Source organism: Microtus pennsylvanicus, chromosome 3 (assembly GCF_037038515.1).
Source record: "Microtus pennsylvanicus isolate mMicPen1 chromosome 3, mMicPen1.hap1, whole genome shotgun sequence".
Lineage (NCBI taxonomy): Eukaryota > Metazoa > Chordata > Mammalia > Rodentia > Cricetidae > Microtus > Microtus pennsylvanicus.
This window is the reverse complement of record NC_134581.1, coordinates 18,976,161-19,002,323: the sequence shown is the minus strand read 5'-3', so window position 1 is coordinate 19,002,323 and position 26,163 is coordinate 18,976,161. Positions and strand designations below refer to the sequence as shown.

At 41.5% G+C, this 26,163-nt stretch overlaps 1 protein-coding gene across 4 annotated transcripts in view; it reads left to right on the top strand.

The window, feature by feature from the left end:
* Nucleotides 1–26,163, top strand: part of Cpne4 (copine 4) — a 457,031-nt gene that overhangs the window by 115,518 nt on the left and 315,350 nt on the right. For all 4 annotated transcript variants that reach the window (XM_075964808.1, XM_075964810.1, XM_075964809.1 and 1 more), the window contains one exon: nt 14,086–14,266. In XM_075964808.1, coding sequence (XP_075820923.1) covers nt 14,086–14,266 — 181 coding nt within the window. The remainder of the gene's footprint in view (nt 1–14,085; nt 14,267–26,163) is intronic.

Here is a 26,163-nt window from a genome sequence, read left to right as displayed (position 1 = left end):
TTTTCCTGTGTGGGGGGTAGGATTTAGTCTACCTGTCTTGGCAGGATGAGACGATTGATTCCCCAGTGTAGTATCTAGGAAACTGATGAGGTGGAAGGCAGCTTTTTGCTGTGTGGGTGGCTTTGCCATACTCAAAGGCAAGTCTCTAGGCAGAAGGTCTTTTGCAACCATGTATCTTCTTGGAGGAGCTATAGGATGCTGCAGGAGCTGGCATGGCCCTATGTCAGAAGAAGCGCTTTTGTTAAATGCCATATTCTCAGATCTCTAACAGCATTTGGGAGTTAGGTACTATTATCTGTCAGATATATATAAATTAGACATGAGTTAAATTAAGACATATAATTTACCCAGTCAGTTACAGCTTACCAATGCTAGTAGAGGCAAGAAGAGTAGAAGGAATATTTTAGTAAGTCAAATAATATTGGAGGCAGGACATCTCCTTAATAGGTCCAGCACATGTGAGTACTCTTACCAAAAATGGTGCTGAGGTCAAAATGACAGCTGTCCATGTGTTTGTATTTTTCCAGAGTTGTAATCTAGAGTTACAAGTTTTACAGATTTTAAAACAAGTACACATACACACAGAGACATAAACGAAGCATACTGTGGAAACACAGACATAAAACAAGCACGCTGTGGCCACATTATTTTAACAGACAGATAAACAAATCTTTCATAGGAACCTGTATCAGTTGACCAACTTAAAATCCTGGTTTAGGCTGCAGAAGCCAGGCAAGCACACAAGTGGTCCCATTAAGTGTAGGGCTAAGACAGCCCCCTTTAGAGGGCGGGGTTTGCCTCGGGCGAATGCCTGCCAATAAATGGGTGCACGGAGAGGCGGCTCGCTCTCTTTTCCTCCCTACCTGTACTACGCTGGAACTTTGGTTCTGTAAGTTTATCATTAAAGTGGTAAATATTCTTTGATATCTGCATTGCATTTATTTTGTGCGGGTACAATTGGCGCCCAACGTGGGGCTTTGCCGAGAACCGGCCCCAAATCGGAGTCTCTTGCACCCCGGGCCGCTGCGGCGGTCTCTCTGGGCATGCGCGGAAGAAGTTGAGATTCTGAGCAGTCTCTCTGGGCGCGCGCTGAAGCAGCCGAGATTCTGAGCGACTCGATGGTTTGAAATGGGAGAATAGCATCCAGAAACCATGGGCATATGGGGGCTTGTTTGTTTTATGTCAGCAAAATTTTTTAGGCATTAAGGGATGTAAGGTGTCAGATAGCCCCAATTTAAAAAGATACTTTGGTAAAAAGAAGTCCAAGGGGATTTAGAGATCAGGCCTTGAATCATAAGTGTTCCTTTTTTTAAGTTTATGCCAGGACTCGGGACTCAAAACCTAGTGCAATGCATCCACTGCGATAGACTTTGGGTCAAAAAACCAGAGGGGTGTGGGAATTCCTTGAAAGGATGTCTCCTGATGAAGGAACCCTACAGGGACAAGGCAGACCCTTGTCTCCCCAGAATAAGGCAGGTCCTTGCCGGGTCATGTCTGGTCCCTGGTATGGCCTCGACTTCTACAGTTTGGCCCGAAAACCGCATGAGGCTCTGGGCCCCTAAGGCAATGATTTGGAACTCAGAATTTACCCAGATGAAGCCTATCTTAGCTTGACAGAGAATAGTGCAAGGGAGGGTGCTTTCCAACACATGGCCCTGGACTGGTGGGATAAACAAACCCCCTTGGTGGGACCTCCAAATGAAAAGTTTTTGCACCCTGATAAATCTCTCTGCTGATACAATAATCCAAATCAGACCAAATATAACCAAATTAGAAAAGCCCAGGTTTAATGGATGCCAGTGCTCCTGGGTGGCCTTCCAGGCCCTCAGAGAGGAGATGGGGAAGGAAGACTGGCAAACCATGTGTTTGTTCTCTGGGGGGGGCAGTTTAAATACCCTGTGGGAGTGGCCTTGAGCATCTTTGAGGAGGGGTCATTGTTTGGCGGACTTTCTCAGAGGTGGAGTCTGGACTGAGACCCCAGGGAAGGGGGCTTGGAATGGAACTTTCTACCCAAACATTCCAGACTTTTTGGATATAGAGATGTCAGGGGCTGTGGTGAAGCCTTACTCCAAACACATTGTTTTTATAATACCTTGAGTCACTGCTTTTCTAATTTTCAAAGATGTATTTATTTTTACTTTATGTGTGTGAGCATTTTTGCTTGCATGTATGTCTGTGAACCTTGTGTCTGAAGAAGCCAGAAGAGGGGGTTGGATTTCCTGACCTAGAGCTACAGTTGATTGTGAGCTTTCGTGACTGTGCAGGAAGTTTAGGGAAGAGATGGAGAGAAGATGACCTATGACATCCAAGGGCACCAAGTAAATCAAGAGAATTTGAGAGGTGTATGGTTTAAGTCTCCACTTCTTTGAAGCATCCTAAACATCTAAGCCTAGGAGAGGCCATAAACAGAGTGGTTGAAGACCCTGACTCCAGCCCTGAACAGTTGCTAGGTTTGCGTTTGTTTTATCTTATTGCTTTGTGGCCAGGTAGCTGTGTGCAGGGTTTATCCTTCTCTAAGCTACGTTGTCTTCCCTGGGAAATGGGCCTCTTACACAGAAAACCACCGCAGCATTATCCTGATGATCTGATGACTTAATTGCTGAATGCTTGGCAAATATGTAAGGGTTTGATAAATGTTACATGGGCTTAGTGGTGTGATTAAAATCAACAGTAATCCTATTAAATATTAAAACATTCCCTATGGCCCAGGTACTCTGCTGAGAACTCTATGTGAATTCATTCATTAAATCCTAAAGACTACAAAAGACTATTGCCTTCATCTGAAAGATGGCAAATCAGAGGCCCAGCTTCAAGTGAATCGCTCAACGTCACAGGGCTAGTGAACTATGGAGCAGGGATTCAAACACTCACCCTCTAATGTGAGATCTGTGCTCACACCTGTACCCATGTGTACCTTTGTATGAGTGTGGTATCTGAAGAGAAGCAACCTCCAGGGTAGTTTGCTTTGTTGAATAGATGTCTGGTTTGGAGAGATGGAGAGGGAGGAGAAAGAGTGGAGAAGGGAGGATGGGAAGAGAAGAGAAAGGGAGACAGAGACACACAGAGAGAAACAAGGACAGGGATCTGTGTGTGTGTGTGTGTGTGTGTGTGTGTGTGTGTGTATAGTTCACGTGTCAAAAAGTGCCTTCCTCAGTTACTCTCCCCCTTACTTTTTTGAGACAAGGTCTCTCAATGAACCTGGAGCTTGCTGATATGATTGGGCTGGCTGGCCAGCAAATTCTAAGGATACTTTTGTGTCTAATTCCTTAATACTGGTACTATAATTACAAGTCACTGAGCCTGGCTTTTCTACATGAGTTCTGGATGATCAGCTGAGGTTGTCATGCTTGCACAGCAAGCACTTTACTGACTGAGCCTTTGCCAAACCCTATGATTAATATATTATATGTATATAAAATATATTATACATAATATATATATATAATATGTAATATAAGTTGTGTGTGTGTGTGTGTGTTTACAAATGCATTAGCATGGGTATGGGAACACTGGGATTTGGAATGTTATTCTCTCTTTCCATCATGTAGGGCTGGGGATCAAGCTCAAACCAACAGGCGTAGAGGCAAGCACATTTACCCACTCATGATCAGGTTAGGTCTAAGGAGCATTGTTCAGAATGGAGCCTCCAGTCAGACAGATTGCTTCGTCTTGTTCACACCACTTCCTCCTCCAGTGTCCTAAGAGTGCTTGCTTCTTACAACTGAGAATAGATCTATTACTGACTTGGCTGGTCTCTGGGTGACCTAGGTGTTCCTGGCCTCCACTGCCACCCGACATACCTGGAAGATGCTTCATGAATTTCTTAAACTGAGATTGAAAGCTTGCATGGTGGTGACATCCAGCACCCCTGCCTTCCTTGGATTTGCTGCGATATTTAAAAGGCTAAATAATGCCATGGCAAGCTGAACAGTGATTATGCACTTATTTTTAATGGTCTTGGGACAAGCTCTGCTCAATTGGGTCCCTGGTGAACTCCAGCTGATTTCCTTCCCTCTTGAGCTCTCTATTGTCTTGGTGTTGTTTGCGACTCATTCAGAAACTAATTAAGTTCCGGGATCAGTCTGTCCTGTAAGAGACTGTGGGTATGCTGAAGTGGTAGGTTTTTTTATACCTTAAATTATCTGAGTGAAAGGACAATTATAATTTACTTCTAAAATTGGCCAAATGTCAGCTTTCATCAAAATAATTCTCAGCAGACATCAGTCTCTGTAAAACCGGGGTGTTGTATGAAAGGCAACAAAGAGGATTTAAATAGGCCATGGAAAATGTATTGATAATCTGGCCCTATTAATCCCGGGCTCTAACAGAGTGTGAAATTACTTGTTTATTCCACTTATCCAGGGCCATGGGGGAAGCTGATCACTCGTTGACAGAGCTACACTTGGTGATCACCTTTCAGCCCTGAGCTTCAGCTGGGTCGAGGCCAAACAGTCCCATCACCAGAGCCAAGGTCAGGGTTGCTGATCCTTCCAAGCAGCCTCGGGTACTTAGGTATTCATGTGATCCCTTATATCCAATCAAGGCTTTCATCTGAGCATGGGCAGAGAGAGAAACTGGAGGCTGAGTAGAACTATGGAAATTTGGGACCTTTGTCTTTAATACCCCCACATTTCTGCCTTGTACCCAATGCCCCCGGAAGAAGGTGGGGTTTGCAGAGTGGCATAGCCTGATTCAGACTGTATGATCAGGCTTAAAGGCACAAACCCATGTTTTAGCAGTGATTGCCCTGACTGTCTGGGGCCTAGGCCTCTTGTCATGAAAAAGTTACAGTCACTGTTTCAGAGTCTTGTGAGACTGTAACCTAGGTATCAGCCAGGGCTACTGTCCCATCTGAAATTCGGTTTGGAATCTATATGCTTTTATAATTACATGGTTGCTGGCCAAATTCATATTTTTGAGCCTATGGGACTCAGTTTCTTGTTGTCTGTCAGTTGAGGGCTACTTTTTGTTCTTTGACTTCCTGACATGGCTACTACATCAAAGCCAGCCAAGGACCAAGGCTCTTACTTACCAAGATGGTGTCACTAATGTAGAAAAATCATTAAACAAATGTTCTCTTACCTTGACATATTTCAAAGGTGAAAAATAAGTCGCAGGTCCTACCTGCACTCAAGAGAGAAAGGGATGTAGTATGTAAATATTAGGACGTGGACATTTTAACTTCTACTGTAATGATGGAGACACAAATTAGTCAGGTAGGACAGGGACAATATCTCCAACAATAATATCCTTGCTGTAGATCACGAATTCTGGAAGAGGGTTCCAGTTCTTGTGCCTTTGTTATCTCCTAAATGGGCACCTCTGCCATAAGGCTGCATGTGATCATATCTGATCCTGAGAAGAAGTATCTAACTTTGTTGGGCCAACTGGTTGACCAGATCATCCTTCTCTCTATACCTCAAACCACATTTTTCCATAAGTCCTTTAAAAAGTCTCTGGACTAGCATATCTATGCTCTCTCTCCTTCTTCCCCTCCCTCTCTTACAAGCTCTCACCTATGACTATAATAAACTTTTCTCTAAAACTCTAGAGTGGGGGAAATGGCAGGCACATACACATACACAGAGTGCATGTATATACATAAATAAATAATAATAAAATAAATATTAAAACTCACCCTCTGTGGTCTATGAATTTCAAGCTTTGTATATTTGCAACACAAGAATTTTAAAGCTTGGTGTTTTTTGGTGACATTCAAGTATCTGGTACCCAGTTACCCAAGAAAGATTCTGTAGTTACCTCGAAGATACCTCAATATTTCCTTGTCACTATCACAACTGATTTTTCTTCCAGGTCTACTGCTTTTATGTAGTTCTCTTCTAAGGAGGAAATTGAATCATCTCTGTTGATTTAAGAACTTTTTTTTTTTTTACAAACAAACAAACAAAGAATGTTTAAAATGAGGCAACGAAAGTCAAATGAATCAAATGACCGGCTTTCAGAGACCCACGTCTGTAAGTCAAATAGACTCTGGATACTCTTCTTGATCCAGTTAGTATACCCAGCCCTTCTAATAATAAGTGTTGCTGCTACTGGGTCACAACTTTCCTTATCCTGGAGAATGTTTGGTCTCTCTCTTCTCTGCACATTTTACCAACTGTACATGCTTTCCCATTTTCTATTGCATTTTATTGATGCCCAATTAAGACTGATTAGGAGCCATTGCTAACCCATAAGCCTAGAAGAGCAAGGGGAGGTGCGACAATGAGAGCCAGGGTCTTGGAGAGTTGTCTGATAGGAAATGTGCTCCTGAGTTTGGACTAAGCAGGAGCTTGGAAGAAATAGTCTGTGCATTCTCTCCTCTTTTTCTTAATTCTGTTTCTCTTTGGTCAAACACAACAAAACACTCACCAGCAATCAGTGTTAGCAATCAGTGAAGGTTAGCCTTTTGGGACCCTGAGCAGAAGGAAGAAGAATCAGTAGGAAGGGAAATAATAGACAGTGACCAGCACAATGATCTTTTTGCCCTGCAGTACAGCCATTGTCCTGGTGTCAGACTGATCTTCAGAGTGTTTATTCTAACATCCATCATCTAGTTCCACATCATCCAGATCATTCCTATTGCTTAAAATTGTGATCCACGAAAGTCTGGTTTAGATATTAATAAAAAAATCTCTAGCCATGTACAAATAGATTGTTTATTCATTTATAAACTGCTTAAATTCACTATTGTTAAGCCTGGGGTTTTAGTTCGACTCATCAAGTGTTTCCCTTACATTCATGAAGCCCTGGGTTTGATTCATGTTAGTAAGCTTAGCACTTTGGTAGAAGCAGGAGGATAAAGACTTCAAGGTCATTCGTGGCCAAATAGAAAATTTGAGGGCATATTGAACTGCATGAGATCCTGTTTAAATGAAATAATTAATAAATTTAATTAATAGGATGATTTACTCTTGTCATATAATATTTCAGGATAAGGCATACCCTTAAGATATACCATGTTGTGTGACAACTTTTCCTGGGGAAAAGCAGCACCAAAATCTCACCCCAGGAGGGGATCCCAGTAAAGACCAAAGCCCAAATTGGTGGATCAATGAGTCTTATTGGAGTTACTTGCAGGAATATGAATGTGGGATTACTTATAGGTGGAGAAACGACTCAAAGACAGCTGCATTACAAAGGCCCACTCTAACATGGTGACAGTTCACAAATCCTGGGCACCAGTGCATAGCCTGCAAGGAGCTCAATGTGTTGGAGAGTATGGTTTCCAGGTGGCTCAGTTGGTCTGAGCCCCTTCCAGGCAGCTCTGTTTGCACTTGCTTCTTCTAGGCAGTTTGGCTTCCTGAGAATCTTTACAGCTTGTCTTGTCTGAGAACGACTTGCAACAATATTTCCTATCTATTTTTTTTGGGAGGGAGGAGCCTTGTGAATCTCATCTGTTCCAGGTACTTCCTGAGGTTATTTTTAGTTGTTTCTTTACTGTCCGAATAAATGTCCCTGGCAGATGGAATGTATCAATTTTTGAGAAAATTGCTACGCAACCATCATTAATTATCTTGAAGAAACCCTGATAATTTTCAGTTGTTTTGGACAACTTTGGGCACGTCTGACTACATTGGTGCCATTTTAGAGTAGGTGAGAAGGCTAATGGAAACCTCATACCAGGAGCAGAGATGTGTGTCACCTCTGACCACCCAAGTGGATTTTTATCTGCATGACTGCATTATAATCAGAGGTTTCCTTTGCATTTATGAAACTATTTATTACCACTTGAATATTACCACTTGAAGCCCAGTGGACAAGGTCCATGTGGGAAAAAAAGCATTGTAGTGATATGCAGATGGGAAACTGAGGGAAGATGAGACCATGGAGCATCCGCACTATTGAACTCATGCAGCTCCCATCAGATCCGCCATGCAGCACCCAGGGCCTGTGGTCACCTGTCATAAGGACCAAGAGATGTCTTCTATGTCTTCTATGGTATACGAGATTCCCAGGGAGTCAGCTGCTGCTCCAGAAAGAGCGCTGATGGAAGGGTAAATGACCTGTCCTGGAAAGCTGAAGATGCAGCTCCACAAAATTAGCAGAGCAGACATTGCTGTTTTCTCCTTGCTTTGGGAACCTGTGGAAAAAATAATAGCTCACGAGTGTGACTTCTCTGGTGCACTGCTGATTTGAGAAGTGGCTGTGAGCGTTTAGAGGGAGGGAATGCCCAGATTACACGGCCTTCAAATGCAGAAGGACTTTACAGGAGTGAGTTGAACTTTGCTTTTAAAATAATAGGGAGAAATCTTAAGAGATTTTGAGCTGGCAGTAGAATGATTTTATCTTGCAAGAGGCTAGACAATGAGAATAACAGCCACCAGTTTGAGAGCATTTACGATGTGTCTAGCATTGCATAAACCACTTGACATGCATTATTTCGTACATGTACTACTATCTGACAGATTGTGGGGGGGGTGTCCTATTCAATGTTTTGTAGTGAGTGGAAGAGCTAGGATTTAAGAAGTTAAGCCTAGAACTACTTTTCTCTTTCATGGAGACTCTTGCAGTATACATCACCATTAAGACCGGCATTAAACTGTAATTTTATTTTATTTACTGTATCCTTTCCCTTACAGAAGTTTTTCAGTTTCAGGAGGTACCCTTTATCGATTGTTGCTCTCAGTGTCTGTGCTACTGGTGTTATATTTAGAAAGTGGTCTCCTGTGCCAATACATTCAAGGCTACTTCCCACTTTCTCTTCTATCAGGTTCAATGTAACTGATGATCCTTGATCCATTTGGACTTGAGTTTTGTGCATGGTGATAGATATGGATCAATTTGCAGTCTTTTACATGTTGGCATCCAGTTAGGCTAGCACTATTTGTTAATGATGCTTTCTGTTTTCCACCGTACCATTTTGGCTTCTTTGTCAAAAATCATGTGTTCATAGGTGTGTGGATTAATGTCAGGGTCTTCAATTTGTTTCCATTGGTCCACCTGTCTGTTTTTATCCCAATAGCAAGCCATTTTTATTACTATAGCTCTATAGTAGAATTTGAATTCAGGGCTGGTGATACCTCCAGAACTTCCTTTATTATACAGGATTGTTTTAGCTATACAAAATGACAGCCTACAGAATGGGAAAAGACCTTCACCAACCACATATCTGACAGAGGGCTGATCTACAAAATCTATAAAAAACACAAGAAACTAGACATCAAAATACAAAATAATCCAATTTAAAATGGGGTGCAGAGCTAAACAGAGAATTCTCAGTAGAAGAATCTCAAATAGCTGAAAGACATTTAAGGAATTGTTCAACATACTTAATCACCAGGGAAATGCAAATAAGAATGACTCTGAGATAGCATCTTACGCCAGTCAGGATGACTAAGATCAATAGTACTGAGGACAGCTTATGTTAGAGAGGATGTGAAGCCAGGGATCACTCCTCCACTGTTGATAGAAATGCAAAGTTGTACAGCCATTTGGAAGTCAGTATGGTGGTTTCTCAGAAAATTGGGAATCAATCTACCTCAAGACCCAGTGATACTACTCCTAGGAATATTTCCAAAGGATGCTCAATCAAATCACAAGGACACTTGCTCAACTATGTTCATAGCAGCTTTATTTGTAATAGGCAGAACCTGGAAACAACTTAGATGCCCTTCAACTGAAGAATGGATAAAGAAGATGTGATACATTTACACAATGGAGTATTATTCAATTGTAAAAAATGATATCATGAAATCTGCCGGCAAATGGATGGAATTAGAAAAAAACCATCCTGAGTGAGGTAACCCAGACTCAGAAAGACAAACATAGTATGTACTCACTCATAAGTGGATATTAGATATAAAGCAAAGGATAATCAGACTACAATTTAGAGACCCAGAGAAGCTAGGGTAAGAAGAGAACCTAAAAGGGACATATGGATTGCCTAGGGAAGGGGAATTAGATGAGATCCCCCAGATAAACTTGGGGTAAGGCGGTGCAGTAAAAGGGAGGGGATGAGAGATGAAAAGTTGAAGGAATGGGATGGTCAAGGGAGAGAGGGATGGAGGAGAAGAGCAATGAGGGAGAGATCTTGATAGAGAGAACCACTATGATGTTAGACAGACACCTGGTGCTAGGGAAATTTCCAAGAATAGACAAGGATGACCCCAGCTAAGACTCCTAGCAATAGTGGAGAGGGAGCCTGAACTGTAATCAGATTGGTGAATATCCCAACTATTATCATAGCCTTCTTCCAGTAATTGATGGAACCAAATGCAGAGATCCACAGCCAAGTACCAGGCTGAGCTCCGGGAATCCAACAGAAGAAAAGGAGGAGAAAATATATGAGCAAGGGAGATCAAGATCAAGGTGGAGAAATCTATAGAGCTAGCTGAACCAAGCTCGTGGAAAATCATGAACTCTAGACCAACAACTGTGGGGCCTCCATGGGACTGAATTAGGCCCTCCATATGTGGGGGACAGTGGTGAAGCTTGGACCACCTGTGAGGCACCTGGAAGTAGGACCAGGATCTATCCCTGGTGCATGAGATAACTTATTGGAGCCCATTCGCTATGGTGGGCTGCCATGCTCAGCTTTAATACAACGGGGAGGGACTTGGTCCTGCCCCAACTTAATGTGTCAGACTTTGTTGACTTCCCATGGGAGCCCTTACCCATTTGGAGGAGTGAATGGGGTTTGGACTTCAGAAGTAGGTAGAGGGTACAGGTGGAGGTGTGGGTGGGAGAACTGGGGATGAAATGTAAAGTGAAATTTAAATAAATTATATTACAAACAAACAAACAAAGAGAAAGCCTGGCATTAGAGGAGTTAAAAGCATGACTGCTCAGTTTATAAGCATTTGTTGCTCTTTTAGAGAGCCTGAGTTTGGTTCCCAGCACCTACATGGCAGCTTACAACTGTCCCTAACTCTAGTTCCAGGAGATCTAGAGCTTCTTTGGATCTCCATGAGCACCAGGCACACACAGAATTACATATATGCAGGCAAAAGACTCATGCCCATAAAACAAACGTAAGTACATCTTAAATAAAAGACTGGCATTAGAAAAGTCGCTCCACTCTCTAGGGAAAGCTGGAATATTCCTGACGGAAGCTGCACAGCTGGCAAAGGTCAGGTGTGAGCCTATGAAGGACAGAGAGCGTGGTGCCCAGGGAGAGGAGTGGCCTCCAGGATGGCAGAAAGAACATTATGGATTCAAAGGAACTGACGAGTGCATTGGGAAAATCAGGCATTCAGGATGACACTGACCTGCTAAGAGCTAGCAAAGTCTACTGCACCCTCCCCAGCCTGCCTCTCCACAAACCACCCTCATTCCAGCCGATTCTCTCTCTCTCTCCTTCTGCCTTGTCCTGGACTTCACTTCAGGAGTGCTTTGTCTCTTACATTGCTCACATTTCACACAAATACAGGAACTGTAATTTATTAAGCTATGGATTTGCACCCTGACTGTTCCCTATATTTGAATAACAATTATTTTGTTTTATTTATTTATTTATTTATTTATTTATTTATTTATTTATTTATTTATTTATTTATTTATTAAGGATTTCTGCCTCCTCCCCGCAACCGCCTCCCATTTCCCTCCCCCTCCCCCGATCAAGTCACCCTCCCTAATCTGCTGGAAGAGCAATCAGGGTTCCCTGACCTGTGGGAAGCCCAAGGACCGCCCACCTCTATCCAGGTCTCCTAAGGTGAGCATCCAAACTGCCTAGGCTCCCCCAAAGCCAGTACGTGCAGTAGGATCAAAAACCCTCTGCGATTGTTCTTGAGTTCTCAGTATTCCTCATTGTCCTCTATGTTCAGCCAGTCCGGATTTATCCCATGCTTTTTCAGACCCAGGCCAGCTGGCCTTGGTGAGTTCCCGATAGAACATCCCCATTGTCTCAGTGTGTGGGTGCACCCCTCGCGGTCCTGAGTTCCTTGCTCGTGCTCCGTCTCCTTCTGCTCCTGATTTGGACCTTGAGATTTCTGTCCCGTGCAAATGGATGGAAATAGAAAACACTATCCTGAGTGAGGTAAGCCAGACCCAAAAAGAGGAACATGGGATGTACTCACTCATATTTGGTTTCTAGCCATAAATAAAGGACATTGGGCTTATAATGCATGTTCCTAGAGAAGCTAAGTAAGAAGGTGAACCCAAAGACAAACACATAGGCATCCTCATGAATAATAACAATTATTTTGAAATGGAAAGGCAGTATGTCTGTGGAGACCGGCACAAGTCGAGGATGTTGGTCATGTCCATTGCACCTTGGTAGATCTGGATGTTTCTAGGCTGAAGATTTTGCTTTCTGTGGTCTGGGAGAGAGAAAGTGGCCATGAAGCTCCAGCTCTGCCATTAGAATAATTATGCGACCTGGGCAAGCAGCCAATCCTCTCTGAGCTTAAATTTTCTAATATGTAAAAATCAAATACCCCAAACTCTATTAATATTCACTGGGTAGAAGACAGTGTTGCTCTCATTCTTGAACTAATTTCCCGACAATTTTGAAAAAAAAATAGGTTGGCAATTCTCCTCGATCACAAATGCACCTTAACCTGACATTTTAAAATGGGGTTGGCACATATTTCCTGACTACATAGTAAATATTTCAGGCTTTGTTGACTCTGTAATCTCTAGCTTGGCTACTCAGATCAGCCACCGATAGTAAAGAGGTGAACATGCACATATGCCTGCGTCTCATTTCAACTTTACTGGTGTGTACTTGTGTGCTCATGTCTCTGTACAAGTGGTGTCTGTGTGTGCACACACGTATGCTCAGGGCTGAGGTATGGCCATCAGCCTGCGCAAGGTGGCACGTTGGGCTTATTTGAACTAGTATGGCGATAATAGGGAGAAGCTAAATACTTGTGGTGGAAGGGAAGGAGACGGGGAAGAACTGCCCCCACTTTACAGAAGTGATTTCACTGTAAGACACCAACTCCACATGAAGATTAGGAAACCATTGCTGGTTTCCCCACTGAAGCTAGAAGCATAGAGCATGCTGGGAAAATTCTAATCCCAAGAGCATCTTCACAGGCTCACTGTGCTCAGAGGAGGAGTGAGTGGGTAGCCCCTGTCTGAGCAATGCATGGGTAGCCCCTGCCTGATCAATGCATGGGTAGCCCCTGCCTGAGCAATGCATAGTTTTTCTGTGAAAGGCACCAAGTTGAACTGGGCTGGGACCTGTCGTGCAGACCCATGTCTGGTGTTTCCAGGAGTTCAGAATCATAGATTTGTGGGTTACTTTGTTTTATTTTTGTCTCTTCATTTTCCCTTTTTAATTTGGAGTTCTGATATGGTAACTGGGAGCCTAGGAGCGAAGGGGAGAGTGGACTTCTACACTTGAGATAGAAAAGCCCATGCTGAGGTTTCCTTGGGTACTGTTTTGCCAGAAGCATTTTAGAAAAGCAAACTAGAGTTAAGAGGTCAGAAACTTGGATTCCTTCCAGAGATAAGACAACAGAATTATCTTCTCCACTACTTAGGAGGAGAGTTAGAGTTTAGAGAATTATAAAAACTTATGGAGCCAGTGAGTTGGTTCGGTGGATAAGGAGCTTGTTGTCAAACCTGCCGACCTGAATTCTATTCCTGGAACCTCTCTCCATGTGGAAGGAGAGAACCACCTCTGCAGTGTTGTCCTCCGACTTCTGCACATGCTGCATGGTGAACCCGAACCTGTGCTCACAGACACACATTATAAAACAATAATACACACAACGTGATAAAATTGATGAGCTGAAAGACCAGTGAAAAAAAATCCACATAAACCTTTTACTTACTATAAATCTGAATTGCGCTTTTCAGTCTGTTTCACTAATTTATTAATTTTATTTCATGGATTAATTTTTCACCGTGTAAATCTGCAAATCATACCAGAAAAAGCTGATGTTAGCCAAGTGTGCCAGCATCTGTTTGGGAAGCTTTATTTTGGTGGTGGCAGGAAGGGCTGTTTGGTACCTGCTTGGCTGAAGCGGCTAGTCAGTCGGAAAGTGAAATAATGAAGACTGTCAATGTTCGAAAGTGGGTGCTGAACAGGTTTCCCAAATGGCGGTCTGTGGCGGGAAGGGGAGGACTTCCCCTTTGGAAAACACTGCAGTGACTGGCATGTCATTTTTTATTCTCTTTATTTCCCTAACACAGAATGAAGAAGATGAGCAACATTTATGAGTCAGCTGCCAACACGCTGGGAATCTTTAACAGCCCCTGCCTGACCAAAGTCGAACTGCGTGTGGCGTGCAAAGGGATTTCTGACAGAGATGCTCTGTCCAAGCCGGACCCCTGCGTCATCCTCAAGATGCAGTCTCATGGGCAGTGGTTTGAGGTAGGATTGCCCACGGAGACAGACAGAAGTCTGGCTGGCTTATCTGTTCAATTTAAAAACAAAACAACACAAAACAAAAACATTCCCTGACTTGAGCTGGTTTATTCCAAAAAGATAGAAAGTTCCAGAAAAAAATTGAAATAGAACCATGTTTCTGTTTATCTCATGATGTTTTAATACCGCTGTTTTGAAACTGTGATATTTTGACAATTTGTGAGCCTGAAATTTTCAGGATGTTTACGATAACTACTGAGTGATAACTATAACACACTCTGTCCTATACCCATTATCAACAAAATGCTAACAGGTCAGAAACACCTGCATCCGGGACCCAGCCTGGACTGGAGTAACACGATGGATGCTATAAAACCTGGGCTCCACAGAGCCAAGGCAGAATCCATTAATTATTATATAACCATCAATATTAATAAGCATACTCCTGGAGGTGAGAGGAAGGAGGCTCATTTTTCTGAGGGAGCACATTTGGGGAGTTGAGAAAGAAGTAACTTCTCTGATGGGGTTGGTACAGGGCATAGGTTTTTCTATGTTGAGAGAGGAGTCAAGGGTGAAAGGCATAAGCAAGCCAGTCCTGTGCAATCTCTGGACCCTGGCCCACAGTCTGAGGACCTGGGATCTGGGGTCCAGGGATATTGGTCATAATGAGCCAAGACTAGAGGTCAGGTGTCTGAAGAAGCTGTCTACATCACAGGTCTGTGAGGAATGGCCCAAATTTTCAGGGGTGCTGTGAACCTCAGAACCAGATGACAGTGAAAGAACTCAAGACCCAGAGGAATCATTCCTAGTCCATGGCACTGGGGTGCTATGTTGGGTATAGAACCTTAATCTGAGTTGGTTGGGAACTAGAGAAAGTGAAGTGTGTGTGTGTGTGTGTGTGTGTGTGTGTGTGTGTGTGTGTGCGTGTGTGTGTCAGTCCTGAGGGGATTTGGTAGCGAAGAGATTCACTGGGATAGTGGATGTGGGAGGAAGAAGGAAGGAACTGTGGGGTATCATGTTCATTAAGTGTTGTTGGAAGGAATTGAGCCCTGAAAAACTCTAGAGCCCAGTGGCTCACTGGGTAGTGGTGAGAATGGAAAGGTTTTTGCTATAAATTAGTCTTTGCGAGTGGTGATTTCCAATTTGTCAAGAGATGAGTTGGTATTTTGTTTCATTTGTCTGGGGAAGGATTTGATCTTTTTGTGGTTTGTTTGCCTGTTGGACTCTAGTCAGCCAGTGACCCAGGGAAGAACAGCAGTGGGATTCTTTGCATCCCGCGGACTGGCTTAGCTAGATGCTATGCTGATAGATGTTCAGTAGACACGGCGGTACTTGATGAAGAGCAGAGATGACTGCCATACAGGGATGCATCACCTGGCATTTGAGGTTTTGAGTGAAACTTAAAATAATGTGAATTATATTATATCAATGACTTATCAAAGGCTGTAAGTGACATGATGTAGTAATTCCAGGTTCTGAATGAAAAACACAAAACAAAACAAAATGGACAGAAAGACTATGGCTTTGTCTAATACTGTTCTGCTTGTGCAGGCAAAAGAGTATTTAAAACCAGGCAGCTCCACAGCCCAAAGATTTTATTGCTGTTTCAAACTTACTGAAGAAACTGGTATAGTCTTTGGTAGAAAATTTGGAAATACTAAAGGTTGAGTTCTACAGATGGAAATTTTTTTTGCTAGTATTGTTTATTTATAAATCAAAACATTGCATCTAAATACCTGTTTTAAATAAGTATTTTTCTTTACAGTTTTATTATTTTTCCAGTAAATGATCAAACTAAGGATGTGTGTGTGTGTGTGTGTGTGTGTGCGTGCGTGTGTTTGTGTGTATGTGTGTCTTAGACAGTGTTTTCTGCTGTGAAATGATGCTAGGACTGTGGCAACTCTTATAAAGGAAATCTTTTCAGTGGAGGCTTGCTTACAATTGGAGGTTTAGTCCATTATCACGGTGAGAAGTGTGTTGGCACCCAGGCAGACTCGGAACTGGAGAAGTAGCTGAGAATTAAGTCTACATCTACATTGGTAGGCAGCAGGAAGAGAGAGAGAGAGAGAATGGGCCTGGCTTGAGCATTTGAAACCCCAAAGTTCACTCCCAGTGATATACTTCCTCCAACAAAACCACACCTACTCTAACAAGGCCACACCTCCTAATTGATGTCAAGTAGCTCTACCCCTTAATGACCAAGCATTTAAAGATAAGGGCCCATGGGGGCTGGTCTTACTAAACCACCACATTATATACTATTGTAGCTTTCCCTTATTAGTGCCCAACAAGGTTCACTCCATTTTCTCTGTCACAATTCTTGTGGTTCCTTTCCTCCCCCAAATATCTCTGAGTGGAGTGTGTGTGTGTGTGCATGTATGTGTGTGTGTGTGTGTGTGTGTGTGTGTGTGAGTGTGTGCATGTTCAAGTGTAAATTTTACACATGAGCAAAAATATGCTGTATGGGTCAGTGTTCTCTACAGGAACATAAAACAACAGGATGAATATGTATGAAAAAGAGATTTTAGATTGGCTTACACTATATAATCTGGGACATCCAACAATGTCTGTCTTCACACTGGAGAAAGATTGAGAATCCAGTAGCTCCTTGCAGCCTCAATTTTGTCAGTCCCACTCTGACACTGAAAGCCTGATCTTGGAGAGTCACTCGCCCTCTGTCCTCACTGAACCCAAATGAATCTGGGTTCCAGTGTCAGGAGATGATGACAGCCACAGCAACATACACAGACACACACAGTGGCCTTAGGAGAAAGGTAAGCAGCTGAACAAAAACAGCCCTCTTTCTCCTTGGATCTCTTTCTTATCTGGGCTGCTTTTAAAGGATGGTACAGATCCTGAAGAAGGGACTTTCTCTCTCAGTTAATCATTGCAGGAAATCCCTGCCCAACACTGTGTCTTTTGATCAACCCCAAATCAACCAACCCCGTTTGCAATCTCTTAGGATCATCTTTGCAGCCTTCCCTCCTTTTATCTGCTTAGGAACAGGTTGGAGTGTCTCCAGCAGACAGTCATCCCCTACATGGTAGGAAGGAGCACCATAAGCTTGGAGAGGCAATGTATTTACTCCTGTAAGCCTATGCTAGCAACCACTTCACTGAAAGGCAGTTTTGATAGCTGTTCATGAGCAGATGGGATGGGATCTAGGTGAGGGGAACCATGTGTGGAGAACGGATGACAGGCGGGTGGGAATCTTAACTCTTACATTGTAACAGCAAAACCTTCATTCACTGGGGTTTTATGTGTCTGGGCATATTTTTCTCCTAAGCGAAGATCTTATAGATCTTGTTGGTGAGCCTTAAAAAAAAAACTTAAGTAAACAAAATTAAATGGAATGAGTACAGTAGGGGAAAGTCACTTTTTAAAAATTAGCAGAGAAAAAATTGGCTTCTAAAACACCTCTTATGCTTTAACTACTGTCAACTCTTGCATATATAGCTTTTCTATTTTTCTCTTCTGACACACCTATGTTAAACCTTTCGAAAATTTTCATTTTTAATATTTTCTTATTTAGTTTGTGCTGATGATGAGAGCACATTCCTGCCACACACGTGTGAGGGTCGGAGGACAAGTTGCAGAAATTCACTCTTGCCTTGTTCTACTTGGGTTCTCGTTATAGAAGTCAAGTTGTCCTGCTCGGTGACAGGCGCCTTCACCCCCTGGGCCATCTCACAGGCTCTATTTTGACATGATTCCTAGGCATGTAAAAATGTTCTTTTCTGATTTTACTGCCGAGAAGTATATGCCTTTTCCATATTATAACAACTTTGATAAATGTAATTTTCAAGTTGCATAATATCCTACCGAATAGATTCACTTAAACTGCTGTCCCATTTCTTAACTTTGAGACTGCCTTTTGAAATTCCGTCCTTTAAGTAATGCCAGGCTGAACATCTTTGTGCACAAAATTTTTCACTTATTTTTGGATGGGTTCCTAGAAGAGATGCTATCAAAATAGAACTGGTGGGATGGAGGATAGGATGGTTTATTTTGTTTGAGTTTTTGAGAACTTCACACATGGGCACCGCGTTTACATCACTCCGGCTCCTCCCATGTCTTCCCCTCCCTCCCCAATTCATAGCCTCTTCTTTACTATTGTTGCATATATACATATTGTGTGTGTGTGTGTGTGTGTGTGTGTGTGTGTGTGTGTGTGCATGCATGCATGTGTGTGTATGTGTGTATTTGACCTACTGAGTCCATATAGGATTGCTCATATGTGCATGTGTCCAGAACTGGCCACTTGGCATTGGACAACCTATGACCAAGTTTGTCTCTGCCAGAAACTGATTTATCCTTTCTCAGCAGCCATTGACCACCTGTATCCCTTCCTCTAGCAGTAGGACCATGTGGGATTTCTGCTCTCTACTTGACATGTCAAGTGGTATTATTATTACACCAGTCTAGTCAGACAACCATATTGTTGGAGAGCATTCTACCTGTCATGTCTCAGGGACACTATCTAGCCTTAGGCATCTTGGTCTGCTGGCTCTTACACTCCTTCTTTTCCCTCCTCCATTATTTTACTTGAGGCACAGGTGTATGGATTGTGCTGTAGAAGTATCTGTTAGGGCTGGGTACTCTCCAGTTTCTTATTCTCTGCCCTTCTGCCAGTTGTGGACTTCTGTAATAGTCTCCACCTGTTGCAGAAAAGAGGATTCTTTGATTAGGGATGAAAGCTACACTTTTCTCTGGTATAAGGAAAAACTAAGCACAGTCACAAATCACATTAATTTAAGAAAGTGGCAGTAGTCAGTGCTTCTCTAGAGCACATGACCTCTCTGGCCACAGGTAGTCGACTGGGTTTACAGTACTAGGAATGACTTCCCTCTCATTGGGATAACGAGGAAAACAGATCCCATGCCAAGTAGCTGCCAGAATTTACTTTGAATGACCATTGATGAAGAAGTTAAAACTAAAGAAAGGATGAGAAGTAACTCTGAGATAAGGACCAAGAAATCGGTACTTTGCTTAGGACTGTAAAAGTGGCATGTTAGGACAAACTTGTGAAGTTGTCAAAATACTCAGAAACCATTTGGGCCAGTGTGTATTCATTGCATCAACAAAACAGAGACTTGGTTAGCAAAAATGTACCAGTCTACCCCTGGACAAGAGGAACAAAAGGAAGAGTTTAATATTAAAAAAACCAAGCAGGCGCATCATCAAGGAGAAGCTATATCCATGGAGATGGGGATGAAGGAAGGACCTACCTGCTGGAAACTGGAGAAACAGTGGTGAAGCACATAGGGCTGGAGAAGCCATCTTAAAGTCAATGGGGATAACTTGTCATTTCCCTTTTTGTTGTTCTCCCATCTCCCACCAATTCCTTCTATTGGACAAACTTTGCTGGAAGTCTGCTAGCAAAGTTTGAAAGAAGAGAACATAAAATGTGTTTTAGACGAAAGAGGCAAGTAGACCACACATAGACCTTCCAACCACCCACTTGGAGAATCATTTACAGCTACCAAGTGGTGAGTGGTTATTTAGTGACACCACCTACTTTCTGATGCAAGTTCCAAAAGTGACTTCTGCATCCTCACATCTATGCTAGAGGAGAGAGTGACATGTTTAGTGGAGGCCAGCAAGCATGAGCTGAACTCAGTTGGAAGATATACTGAAGGGTGTACTTTTCTGTGGCCATCTCCTAAAGAGAACCTTGGTGTCAGAGAGATTCCCATGTACAGAATCACAGAATTGGGAAAAGGGCTTCAAGCCAAGGCTTAACACTGTTTAAATTTCTCAGTATTTTCATCATGGGGAATCTGAGATGTTAAATAATGAAGAGACTGTTGAGGAGTTTTTGGGTGAGACTCAGAAAAATAAAATATGCTTACCTTTCGCGAGAACATTAGGGTTTGGCAAAAGAGGGGCTTTCTCATGAGTGTTCAAACTTTTCACATTTCAACGTGACGCTATGGTCTACAAGCATGTGGGGCCACACCCTTCACTATTGGGAATGCATTTGTCTTGTGGGCTGAAGGTCATACTTGCCCGCTGGCATGCCTGGCAGAATTCTCTGCCAAGAGTGGCATGTTGTAGACCTGCTCTGTGCAGTGAGTGGCAACTGAGCACATAGATGATCGCTAGCATAACTAAGAGTTAAATTTTTAAAGAAACATTTACATTCATTGTAATTGTTACAAGTTAGCACGGGATTTTGGACATTCCTGGTGGGGAGGAGAGCAGCCTGAAGTGGGGCATGAGTGAATTAAAATTAGAATTAAAATTTGACATAACTATTTTTTACTGCTTCTGATGACTGTGGTGCTTTCCCTAATGTTTATGTATGGGTGTTTTGCCAGCATGTCTTCTGTGAACCAAATATGCATGGTACCCAAGGAGGCCAAAAGAGGGAAGAGAATCCCATCTAGAATGGGAGTAACAGAGAGTTGTGAGCTGCCATATGCATGCTGGGAGTCAAACCTGGATTTTCTGGAAGAGCAGCCAGAACTCTTAACCACAGAGCCAGCTCTTAAGACACCATTTTATTTTAAAATGGAATTCCGTCAGAGAAAGTGATCTGTGGTACTGTGTTAACAACTCCCATTACTGCTATAGCAGATAGAACTACTTTCAGTTTAACCTTCCACATAAAGGGTGCACATTTAATGTTTTCCTTGCCCTATTAACAAGGGAAGAGACCATTTGACCCCTAATGGGGATTATAAGAGCCTGGTGTTTAATATCAAACAGACTTACACTCTGACCTTCTGTGCTGTTGATTATACTGATGGCCAATGACAAAGTGCTAAGGTGTCTTTGAAATATTGAGAATCAATTTTTATGAAATGTACCATGAATGGCTGCTTTTGGCAGATTAGCAATGTTTGGAGTATATGTCTAAGAATTAAGAATTCAGAAGCAATGCTGTTTTTTTTTCTGGAGAAGTGTGTATATATATGTGTGTGTCCACATGTGCAAGCATGTCCAAACTTTAAATAAGTCTTTTATAGTGCTATGTACTTTACTGACATGACTTTACTGAAGTACTAGAAAATTTGCAACTTGAATGTACTTTCCAAATGGTAAGTTTCAGACCATGCTTCATGTCTTTAATTTTGGTTCATACCCATTATTAGAACCTCTTCTGTACTCTTCATTAGCCACACCAAGATGAACATATATAGTTAATGAAAATGTACATTTTCTCAGCTTCTGATGAGGTGTGGGAATAATTCCTTCTTGTCTCTTATAAGTGCCTATGCATTCATTACCTCCTGGAACTAGACATTTTAACCAGGTGTGATAAATGAAACCTTCCCAGAGAGCAGAAAGGCAGATACTCATGACCCGAAGGTTTTCCCTCTGTTCACCAGAACATAGGCTCTCCTTCTAGGGAGCATTGGATGTTTTCCATGAAACAGGGCCAAGCTGATGATTGTGTGGCTTTGGGCCCAGATTCTATGAATGGCAAGAACTTGTTATCATGGGGAAACCCAAATTGCATTGCAGACTTCGAAAATTATACTTAATTTGAAGATATGATTATTGGGCTCATAGGAGAGGCTGAGCAACTCAGGACTCATCACCCTTGGATCAATTCCATATGAAAATATGTTTCAGTGAATCCTGGGCTTTGACATTAGCTGGGAGTAACAGTTAGAAATAATTAGCATTATTATATTTAACACATCATTAGTGAACTCTGACATAAGGTTGTTATTAATGATGATATCATATGCAGATAGCCCTTTATAGTCACAATCTCTGCTTACATTATGTAATTTGCTTCTCATACAAGCCCAGTGAGAAGGCATCATAGACATTAAAATTAATCACAATGTGTATTGAGTACCATGAGGAAAGCAAGATGCAAGGCCCTAAATGTGTACTTGTCCAGCAGCACTTACTCTGCTGTGGAACACTGCTCTTGTATGATGTAAAGATTTATCACTCATATTGGTTTAATAAAATGCTGAATGGCCAGTAGTCAGGTAAAAGATATAGGTGGGATGACTTGCCTAAGAGAATTCTAGGAAGAGGAAAGGCAGAGCCAGATGCAGAGGAAGCAAGATGAGAATGACTCACTGAGAAAAGGTACCCAGTCATGTGGCTACACATAGATAGGAACTATGGGTTGATTTTAGTTGTAAGAGCTAGTTAATAATAAGCCTGAGCTATTAGGCCAAACAGTTTATAATTAATATAAGCCTCTGTGTATTTCTTTGGAACTGAACAGCTTTGGGACTGGGTAGGACAGAAACTTCTGTCTATACTCACTGGCTTGGAGACAGAGGATTGGAGACTCAGACAGACCTTGAGAAAGAGTTCAAATAGTTCTTGATTTTGATTTGTTCTTATTCTTAAATGTAAAGTGGGTACAGCAGGGTGGTACTAAAAATTGATCAGTATTTTGCTGCTCTTTCAGACTAAGCAGGAGTAGGTATATCTACACACTGTCCTCTGACACAGCCTGGGGAGTTCTTTTTCAGAGACTTCTACCAATGCAAACCCAAGATACTTGGCTTCAGCCAAAAAAGAATTCAGGATGAGCCACTGTAACACACAGTTGGGAGTTTATTAAAAGGTATACACAGAAGGGTTAAGAGAAAAGAAGTTCTGGGAGAGGAATAAGATAAATCCAAGTGAATGGATTTCAAAGAAGAAACCTATCAATTTCATGTATATTTATTATCTTTATAGTAGCCATGGATACCATTTTGGTGACTTTTGAAGTTATTGCCATCAAAGCATAGTCAAAAGACCTAAATGAGAGCACAGGTTTGTTTTTGATGGGCACCTGATAGGACTACAGTGGAGAAGGTCAAACTCTAGGGCACAGGGATGCAGGATGGTAGTATATCATCACTGTAATAGTCTTGTTTGTGAACATCACAGAGAATATCTGGGAGAAGAGTGAGTTCATATACATTAAGCCCTAAGCCTAGTTCATAGCTATTTTGACATAAAATGTCTATATATGAGAAAAATATTGTCTGTCTTGGCAACTTTTACAGTCTGTTATAGTTGGGCTAGAATTCCTGATTCTTAGATGGTGAGGGTCTCAATCAGACTCCTAGCGGAAGGGCTCATTTCCTTTCTCACATCGTCACATTTCCTGTCTTTCTAAACTTTCTCAGCTCCACTATTTTTCATTTTCTTTTCTCCTTCCCTACTTTCACCTATCCAGATGTAGGCTTTGATCCCCATGTGCTGCAGCTTCCCTATCAGCAACACAGAAGGGGGCATAGGAGTCCTCATATGTCCCAGAGAGTGGGTGATGGGACACGATATTTTAGTGATCTCTTTAGTGTGTGTAGAAATAAACTCTGTGGATCATGGCTCTTTCATACTTAGAATGATTATGAGCCATGGCTGTTTCATGAACACAGCTACGTTGACAGATCCCAAAAGAGTAGTTGATGTGGGATTTCCCTCTTTATTCTGTGGTTACAATTAATGAATAAAGAAACTGCTTTGGACCTATTGCAGGGCAGAACTTAGCTAGGTAGAGAAAACTAAACTGAAAGCTGGGAGAAAGAAAGGGGGAGTCAGAGAGAAGCCATGGAGCTGCTGCCTGAGACAGTCACTGGGAACTTTATCCTGTAAGCCAGAGCCATGTGGTGAAATACAGATTAATAAGAAGAGGGTTGAATTAATGTAAGAGTTAGCTAATAAGAAGCTAGAGCTAATGGGCCAAGCAGTGATTTAATTAATACAGTTTCTGTGTGATTATTTTGGGGCTAAACAGCTGGGGACAAACAAATGGCTCTCTCCTCCAACACATAGTTCTGAGACCTAATTGTTTAAAATCAACTTTAATGAGACAATTTGCATATAAAATACTTCCTGTTTCAGTTGTTTTCCTGGATTAATTTTGACAAAATGTGCACTCATGAAAACATTATCCCAACTAACATATAGAACATTTCCTAACATATATTTTAATATATACAATGCAAATAAGTCATACTTAATTTTTATTCTCAACTTTATTAAGGTCTAACTATTATATAAAATATAATATAAAAATTATATTATATATAATCAATGTATATACTTTGATAAGATTAGGCATGCTTGCTAATATCCCCATAATCTAGCTAATAAATGTATCTATTACCTTATGCTCCATATGCTGCTTTGGTTTTGTTTGTTGTTTATGATGGTAAACACAATATGAGATTCATTTTTAAACAAAATTTTATAAATATTGTAACTAACCACAGGCACTATGTGCTAGTACTCACCTCTAGAACTTAATTTACTTAATACACCTGCTACTTTATATAATTTAAACAGAAATTCACCGTATATTCTCTGTGTCCCCTAGCAATAAGCATAATATTGTCCTTTTCTATGTTTTTGACGACATTTGACCCTCACACAAGAGTTTTCTTAAATTAGTTATAGCCTTATTTTTATTTTAGGCAGAAAGGGGAAATATAGTGGAATATAGTGGTATTTCATTTATATTTTAATAAATAAAGCTTACCTGAAGATCAGAGAGTAAAACAGACCCACTGTAGAGCCTTACAAATCAGGCAGTGGTAACACATACCTTTAGTCCCAGTAGCTACACTAGTTTGCCATAGAAACAGGGTAGTGCAGGCCTTTAATCCCAGCCCTAGAGAAGAGTATAAAATGGTAGGAGACATCTCTCAGACACTCTCATTCTGATATTCCTGGAGGCAGGATTGCTGTTTCAGAAAGAGCTAGAGACAAATTCAGAGACAGAAATTAGGGTTCAACCTGAAGGTCAGAAAAGCAAACCAGCCAGCCACTGGCTCTTACCTCTACCTGTCAATTTCATGTACATTGTTTATTTTTAAAATCAGGTTATTCGTTTTCTGTTGTTATTATTTTGTTTAGCTGCTAAGTTTAGGAATCCCTAATGACCTTAGAAATTAATTCCTTGCCTGGTAAGTGACATGAACACGTTTTTCCCCATTCTATCAGTAGTCTTTCCATTCTTCTGACTGTTTCCTCTCCTGTATAAAAATGCTTTAGTTTAAACAACATGACTCATCTCCTTTTGCTTTGGTTGCTTATATGACTGGTGTGAAAGCCAAAGCAAATCCTTGCCCAGGTTAATACCAAAAAATCCTCCCAAATTTCTTCTAAGTTTCTAAAAATTCCCCTTAAGTTTCTACTAGAAACTTAGAGTTTGAGGTCTATATCCATTATGAGTTGATTTTTTTTCTTAGATGTTAACTAAGGATTCAATTTCATTCTCCTGCTGTAGATGTCCAGTTTTCCCAACAGTATTTGTTGACAGGGCTATTATTTCTTTATTGTGAATGGTTGGCCCATTATCAAAGATCAGTTAGCTTAACACAAATGCTTAGATTTCCACAACATTTGAAGCCACTGACTCTCAGATTGTGTGCCCATTAAGATATTATAGTTAATTGACGGAAATTCTGTATTATATTGCTAAAATATATTAAGCTATTAAGCAGAATATATAAAATTTTGGTTTAAAGGGAAGAGATACAGTTTCATTTCTAAAATAACATTGGAGAACTCCAGAAAGAACACCAGAGGAAAAAACCTAAACTCAAAGCTGATCTACCTCACAATTCAACTATTTATGGCACAGACCATCAGACTTCAGCCCAATCTGAATTATCTTTCTGGACAATTCAGAGAATTCTAGAAGCCTTGCTTGATCTGAGGGTAGTATAAAATGAAGCAGAAGTCTGCCACAGATACACTGTGTAACCTTGGAAAAGTCCCCATCATCTGTGAGCTGCTTATATGACCTTATCTCTAAGTGGTTGTGAAAACTGGGCTGGCAAGATAATGAAGTGACTGAAGATACAGAGTCTAGAATCAGATCGCTTCAGGTTTCCGTATGAGCTTATACAAACTCACCATTTTCCCTGGGCCTACATTTTTATCATCCACACAATGATAGAAACAGTAAGGTTTCTGTCCAGGTG